At 42.5% G+C, this 7,500-nt stretch overlaps 2 protein-coding genes across 4 annotated transcripts in view; both read right to left on the bottom strand.

Moving 5' to 3' along the window:
• Positions 1-1,382: 1,382 nt before the first annotated feature.
• The window catches only part of LOC116671382 (gap junction delta-3 protein), a 13,477-nt gene continuing 7,359 nt past the window's right edge, over positions 1,383-7,500 (bottom strand). The window contains exons 1-2 of one of the 2 annotated variants that reach the window (XM_032502612.1): positions 4,054-4,211; positions 1,383-3,724 (exon numbers count right to left, since the gene is read on the bottom strand). In XM_032502612.1, coding sequence (XP_032358503.1) covers positions 2,653-3,528 — 876 coding nt within the window. In that variant the 5' untranslated portion in view covers positions 3,529-3,724; positions 4,054-4,211 and the 3' untranslated portion in view covers positions 1,383-2,652. Of the gene's footprint in view, positions 3,725-4,053; positions 4,212-7,500 lie in introns of those variants that run through there. The other variant, XM_032502613.1, reaches the window with a different exon arrangement.
• Positions 4,746-7,500, bottom strand: part of top2a (DNA topoisomerase II alpha) — a 15,106-nt gene continuing 12,351 nt past the window's right edge. Inside the window, exons 30-35 of one of the 2 annotated variants that reach the window (XM_032502611.1) lie at positions 6,764-6,937; positions 6,257-6,431; positions 6,108-6,163; positions 5,894-6,010; positions 5,407-5,624; positions 4,746-5,275 (exon numbers count right to left, since the gene is read on the bottom strand). In XM_032502611.1, the coding sequence (XP_032358502.1) occupies positions 5,126-5,275; positions 5,407-5,624; positions 5,894-6,010; positions 6,108-6,163; positions 6,257-6,431; positions 6,764-6,937 (890 nt within the window). In that variant the 3' untranslated portion in view covers positions 4,746-5,125. Of the gene's footprint in view, positions 5,276-5,406; positions 5,625-5,893; positions 6,011-6,107; positions 6,164-6,256; positions 6,432-6,763; positions 6,941-7,500 lie in introns of both variants that reach the window. The other variant, XM_032502610.1, reaches the window with a different exon arrangement.

Genomic DNA, 7,500 nt, shown 5'->3' with positions numbered 1-7,500 from the left:
TGTGTGCGTGTGTGTGTGTGTGTGTGTGTGTGTATGTGTGTGTGTCTCTCTCTCTGGGGAGGAATGTTTGAGTCAAAAATAAGCTTCTTTGGAGAATATGTAGATTACTTTGTGTTCGGATGAGTCACTTGGATCTGTGATTGCTTAAGTCTTCAAACAACAATCATATTTACTTCATGTGAGAGGGCTCTCGCTGCAAATACAGCAGCAACCATTAAAAACAAAGAGTCAGTTTATTGAGTTGGTGTGATAAGATGGGCTACATGAATCAACAATGGCAGTGTCAGAGGTCTCTAGAAACTGGGACGTGAGGATGACGTCAGTGTAATAATGTGGCTTCAAATGAAGTCATCTTGCTGATGGGAACTTTTCTGATTCAAGGCGTCCTGGTTTTCTGTTCCACTGCTGCCACCTGCTGTTGACAGAAGGCCCTTAAAAGAAGGAGGCAGGGAAGATTCTTTGCTTTTCTCGATTCTTGATTGGTGTAATCAAAGCATTTTCACCATATGTTCTTACATAACACACTCAGTGAATTAATTAGTATGTGTTTAATGAGGATTTTCACCTGATTTTATATTGTGTTTTTGTGTTTTGATGCTGGCATTATAATGGTTTCCTCAGCAGCGGAAACATTTAAATATCTGAGATTGACATCAACATGAAGACGTGTTTTAAGATATTTTGAAATACTCTGCTTTAAAACCCAATTCTTGCTCATTCTTAATCTCAAGATGTGTCAGATAACTACTGGCATCCAAATGTGTTGTGATGTCACAAACCCTGCTTGTACACACACGTCCTAAACTGAGATTTTTTTTGGTGGTCTCAGAGGACTTGTCCCCTTCGGCAAATGAATGTGAAATCGGCCTATTAGTGTCAAACTCTAAACAAACGCCCAAGTGAAGCGACAATAGGTGAAAACACATTTTTGAGGAAAGGGCAACTTTAATATTCATGTTCTACAGGTTAAGCATGTTAAAATGGAGTTGTGATTAAAAATCTTAAAGTAAAAATGGGATTAGAAAAATACGGCATTTGCTACATGCGGGATGAACAATGCAATGTATAGCTTCATGTTCAACAGCCTGCACAACAATGAATGAAAAACAACAAAAACAATGCCACTCAGCTTGTTTCTAAAACTCAGTTGGACCGATTGAAAAGAAAAAGCGTTGGATACGAGTCATCCCGTACTATAGGACATGCTTTGCCCTCAACTGGCCTATTTACAGTGCACTTTCAAAAATACGGTAAGCATAAAAATCTGAAGTGCCAATTTACATCTACATGTCAGTCGCCAAAAATAATGAAATGGTTAAGCATTTATAATATTTGGTAAAAAGTGGAACATCAGGATGAAACGTCATTGGTCTCACAAAAGGTAAGAAGGAGCGATGCTTTATTGGTCAATCAACACAAGCTCATTTGTACACGAGGCAAATTCAAACGGGGCAGTTGAAATGTATGCCTTCACATACCTCCTCCCTCCTGGATTGACATTCCTCTCGTTAGCATCTTATATGCTAATTGTTGCAAAGTGACACATGCGCGACTCACAGCTTCACTCGTCACAAAGTGACACATACCCAACTTAAATCTGCACTCTCCTCACATTGGGCAGTGACACCGTGCACTAACACCCCCAACCCCAAATCCGTCTTGTCGGTTATTGGCTGGAAGACTGTTGTGTTTGGTGGTGCAGGTTGGCACAGATTGTTTTTGTTGGCGTTCATTTTACAGTGTATCCTGAGGAAAGGCAGCTAGCGGATTGTGAGGAGATCTTTGCTGTATGTGACAAAAAAAAAAAAAAAGTGACATCTCTTAGAGCACCTTTAAAGACATTGTTTGACATATTGACACATGGGAAAAACTCCTATCTGCTTTCTTGCTTAGAGTTAAATGAGAAGATTGATACTGCTCGCATGTATTTCTATGTACGTGAAGTCTGAAGCTGCTATTAGCAACCGTTTAGCTTAGCTCAGCACAAAAGACTGGAAACGGGTAGTCCGGAGAGATTCTGCTCCCAACCGAGAAATATTCATAAAACCATGATATTGGTTTTTAGGTGTAGGTGGATTTTGGTCAGTCGAACGAAGCCAGGCTAGCGGTTTTCTCCTTTTTCCAGTTTCTGTGCTACGCTAGGCTAACTGAATGATGTCAATAGCTTACACTAACCGTACAAACACAAGTGGTCTTGAGCTTCTCTAACTCTCAGTAAGAAAGAAAGCAAAAGCACGGCAAAAACAAGTTCAAAGTCCAAATCCACTAGAATAGCACAAACTACTTTTCTCGTTAAGAAGGGTGTGCCACCGCGATGTACAATCACTTCTCTTTTAAACAAAGGACCAATCAGTGTTAAACAAGTTCATCAAGTGTAATCCAGAGTCGTTTTCCGTCCTGAACTGTTTACGGTCTCTAATGATTCATGAGAGCAAACAAGTCAACAATGCGTCCGCCTTATCAGGGCCGTCAGTCTTGTCTTTGCTTGTTTCCTGATCTGATGACTGTCTCCAAGGCGTTTCCTTATGATAGTACCATCATGAAACCTCTTTCCCTCAGAAATACTTTTTTAGTATTATTGTATGCAGGAATTATTGATATAACATTTAGATAAAAAATAAGTGATTGCAGCATGTCTGAATCAAGGCCGTCTCACACCATGAATGTCCTTGTGCTTACATATTTGCCTCCCCTGTGCTTGTGGCCGACGCTGGGGACCTTCCTACTGGCGCTGCTCCTCAGTGATCCTCCCTTCAGTGATCCTCCTTTCAGCCTCACGTTACTGGACACGCTCTCTGCATCCCTCTTCCCTCGAGGTTTCCCCACTGCCTCCGGGCCCTCGAGGTTGTGGAGGTTCTGGCACACGCAGGAAGGCTCCGGGGTGAAGGGCTGCTTCCTTGGGCAGAACCACTTCATGGAGCTGTAGAAAAGCTCTGCACAGCTGGAAACCGCTGATATCAACCCTACGACGAAGTAGAAGCAGAGGAAGACCGTTTTCTCTGCCGGGCGGGAGGTGAAGCAGTCCACTGTGTAGGGGCAAGGAAAGCGGCTACAGGGATACTGGGACTCCACCTTGAAGCCGTAGAGCAGCCACTGGCCCACGAGAAAGCTAATTTCTGCCAATATGCGGAAGGCCACATTGATGAGGTAAAGCCTCCTTAAATGGCTCTCTTCTCTGTAGTCCTGGCTGCTAGATTGGCTGGAATTGGAGCGGCTGGCCCTCTTCTTGTGATGATGCATGACATACATGAAGAAAACCAGAGAGGGTGTAGCGATGAGGACGATGTGAAACACCCAGAATCTGTACTGGGAGATGGGGAAGGCCATGTCGTAGCACACCTGCTTGCAGCCCGGCTGGAGGGTGTTGCAGGCAAACTCCTCTTGCTCATCGTCAAACAGGTCACTGGCTACCGTTCCTAGGATCAGTATCCGAAAGACGAGCATGAGTAAGAGCCAGAAACGACCAAGCATCGGCGAGTGGGCCTGTAAGCTGTCAAAGAGTCCACTGAGGACGCCCCATTCACCCATGATTGCAGGGCTGTGTTGGGTACGGTTTCCTGAAACTGCCTGTCTTGTCTCAGAGCAAATGTTGTCTCTGGTTAAAAAAAGAAAGTAAAATGTATCTTATCTTGAATTCATGACTCATAGTGAGACCAATCTTAGGTCAAAGGTTGGTCCGGGGTTTATGCACCTACAGTGGTGATAGGGGTCGCGTTCCAATGATCTGAAACCAAAAATAAAACGTGATTACACCACCTGCAATAACAGCAATATAAGCACCTCACTCAACCTAATAAACAACACTGGCCTACTTATCTCCCTTTTTTCTTTAGGTTTCATCTAACACAGGATCTTAAAGAGAAAACAGTTGAGCCCCACAATGGGCTTGCCATTAATGTTGGGTATTCTCCACACATCCTAACTTGACTTTGACGGCGAAACAGTCATGAATACAGCCTGGATCAGCTACAGGCTGCTACTTGTAGTACAGTGGCTGGAGGAGCCACTTGAAAGTCTTTTTATTTCCCTAATGCAGAGATGTGCCAAACCTACCCTTTTTGATAATCCTTAGAAATCCTGTTTCGGCTCTCCTTGTTTGTGTTCTCCCACTCTGATAAAAACCAAATATGAAAGGAATTGTGTCCAAAGTGCTCATCTGCATACCAGTTTATATTCCTCTCACTCTCTCCAAGTGGCATGGGATTGAGGTTTGCCGGGGCTTATAATTGAGAGGGCGGCAGTTTAGGAAATTCCGGCTACATCCTAATCTGCGTCCATCAAGGGTTCCAAACAGAAGTGATGTTTACACAAGAAAGGCAAACTCTTGAGCTTTTTAAAGAGCTTCCTAAATGGCAGGAAGTACCCCATACCACCAGTTTCACAGTCTATTTTCAGACAAAATAGACATGACATGCAACCTGCACAGAGCCCCCTCTAATTAATCGTAAATGTGCAATGCTTTACTCAGGTGGCAGCATTGCAATGAACTTGTTATGACCGCTTCCTGGTGACCATATGATTTGTTTTATCAATGCTGTACTGAAAGAATCTGTACCGTAAACTGTAAACGATCACAAAGTCAACTTGTGTATAACCCAGTCTTCAAAAGTTAATTCATATATACACCCTTTCAATGTGGAAATAAAATGTTACTTACCCTTTCAAAGTTCCTAATGACCTGTTCTAAATTACATCAGACAGACAGATTTCACTCAACGTTGGCCTTAAAGCAAGTAACAAATCCAATCAATACAAACAAGTTAACTTTATTTTTCTAAATATAAAAATGAACAGCCATTGAAATATTTACAAGACAAACCACACTGGATTACAAAAAACATTTCAAGTACAACAAACTAAACATGCAAACAGGTATATTGCAGTTTATGCATTGGGCAGACATTTACATTAAGCTTCTTTATTTTTTTTCTTCTGCCCTTTGGATGAGACACTTGTTTTTTACTACCACTTATCAGATGTTTGCTGAGGTTACACGTCTATTTAAGCCACAAGGGTATAAGAAATTGTTCGATAAAAACGAAGCCAAATTTAATCACATTGTGCGAACTATATGTATAAATGAGTAACAAGTCTTTACTACAAGATCTAAAACTGACAGTAAAATCTAAAAGCCTTCATCTGAGTCAGAGTCCAGGTTGTAGGTTACAGGTTTCCGGGCACGTGAGGGTTTGTCCCGCGTTGCCACGGCTGCGGGAGCCGCTGCCTCCTGGTCCGAAACCTGGAAGCTGTCGTCCTCTTCCCACTTCTTGGTTTTCTGCAATAACAGAAAACATTCAGCTAGGAATATTGTTCAAAGTGACTTACAATACCTAAATAAATGTATATGGAGGGCTCTTTTAACCCCTCAGAAGCTTTCTGATATCAGAGTCCTGTGTAGAAACTGACCTTGGTGGCGTTTGTTTTGGACTTTAGCCGTGACATGAGGTCGCCTGAGCTGCTGTCCGAGTCGTCGCTGGTGAGCGGTTTCCGTTTGAGAACGGGCTTCGTCTTTGCAACCGGAGCTTTGGCTTCTCCCTCCGAGTCACTGGACTCAAATGAAGGGACCTTCTTGGCCGCAGGCTTGGATTTAGAAAGAGCATCCAGGATGGATGGCTGCTTCACATCTATGAGAAGGTAACAGGAAAAAAAAAACAATTGCCCCGATTACCGAAGGATAAATTTCCTTTCTTTCTTTCTTTTTTATCATGCACTTTAAGTATCCAATCTACATGTGCTTACCAGATCAACTACTGTTACAATTTAACTTGTGATTGGTACCGTTTGGTGAGAAATCGATGACAGATATATTATAACTTCCGAACTTTAAGCTGCTCTTTCATCTGTGGGACATATAAACCACTCTGAGCTGGCCCTTTTCGCCACGTCCAAATACCTGCAGCCTTCTTCTTGGATGCAACTGGTTTCTTAGCAGCAGCTTTCTTGGGTGCAGCCTCCTTAGTTTTACGCTGAACTGGAGCCTTGGGTGCCGGCTCCTGATCATCCGACTGAGCTGCAAAGAACCACAAAGAGGAATTAAACTAAACCTCAGACCCTTGGCCCGACATCTCTGAAGCTCATCACACGGGCGGCTCTATGAAGATACTTACAGCTCGACTTGCTTTTAGCTTGTTTAACTGTTGATTTGCTCTTTGTCATTTTCTTCCTGCATAGGAATGACACAATTTGATTCAAGGTTAACAACTTTTGATGTGAAAGAAGCTTAATACAACAAGTTGTTTTGTCATTTCACACTCACATGGGTTCTGAAACTTTGGGAGGCGGGGCTGGAGAGTTGATGTCACTGTCAGACATCGGCTCTGGGGCAAAGCTTGTATCATCATCACTGATAACCGCTTCCCGTTTTGGAGCTTGCTTCTTCCCCCAATCATCAAACTCATTTTCACTGTCGGACATGCTGTACTTCACCGCAGCTGGAGAAATAAGAAACAGAATGGTTTCAGTTAGCAAAGCTGCCATGTGACTCAAGCTTAGTAGTAGTAGTAGTCAAGTCTTCCCAAAACAGCTGTTTAGAGGGGAATTGAGCTAGGAGAGCTAATTAGCTTCAGGAAATGCATTGTATATGTGTTTTGATTTAAAATCCCAAACATTTGTAGAGAGATTAGATCTTGCATTAGTAGAAGTATTCACTATGTATAAGCAAACAGAGGCTTTTCATCTGGGGACAATGGACGGGAAACATAGTTACACCTTTCTATCTACAGTAAAAGCAATAATAGGGGTCAGGGTCATCCAGTAGATTTACCCTTAGTTTTGCGTTCGACCATTTTCCTGGGGACGACCACTTCCTCTGTCGCCATTTCCTCGTCGGACAGATTGTCAGTCTCTTTATCGGACTCCTCATCCGACCACGGATTCTTCTTGGGCTTCTTGGCAACAGGCTTGAACTGAAGCGTGCTCTGCTTGCCGGTCTTTGATGCTGCTGCAGAGAAGTGTGTTTCTTAGTTATCTTTAATACAAATGAAATGCAAATTCATTACAGGCGATCATTTTTTCATAGTTATCTTTAATATACAGTCAAGGTTTTGGTCATTTATGTCGTGAATGCTCTGATATTCCGGCCACCTAAACTATCCACCATGGGCTATGCCCAATTCACACATGTCCAGTCTGTTACTATTCTACAAACATCCAGCAGAAGTCTGTCAAGGAGTGTGGCACGTCCCCTGAGTCAGTTTGTAATAACAGTGGGGGTGTGGAGTAATTGCAACGGTGAAATTTAAGGTAGCTATAATAAACATAATGTATGCAGCCTCATATATCTTATCTCTGGAATACATTTATCAAATACATTTACCTAGCAGGTGGCAAGCTTGGCATCAAAATTAAAAACTATTTGCTTTTACTATGCACAGAGGGTTGTGGAAGTGCTAATTATGTATTTCCTAGGGGCTTCAAATACCATTTTGTTTGGGTCTGGAAATTTGGTAGTTATCAACAGCAAATATTCTAAGCTTTTTTTTTTTTTGGGGGGGGGGGGGG

The sequence above is a fragment of the Etheostoma spectabile genome, chromosome 21, assembly GCF_008692095.1.
Source record: "Etheostoma spectabile isolate EspeVRDwgs_2016 chromosome 21, UIUC_Espe_1.0, whole genome shotgun sequence".
Classification (NCBI taxonomy): domain Eukaryota; kingdom Metazoa; phylum Chordata; class Actinopteri; order Perciformes; family Percidae; genus Etheostoma; species Etheostoma spectabile.
This window is presented reverse-complemented; position numbering and strand designations above follow the sequence as displayed.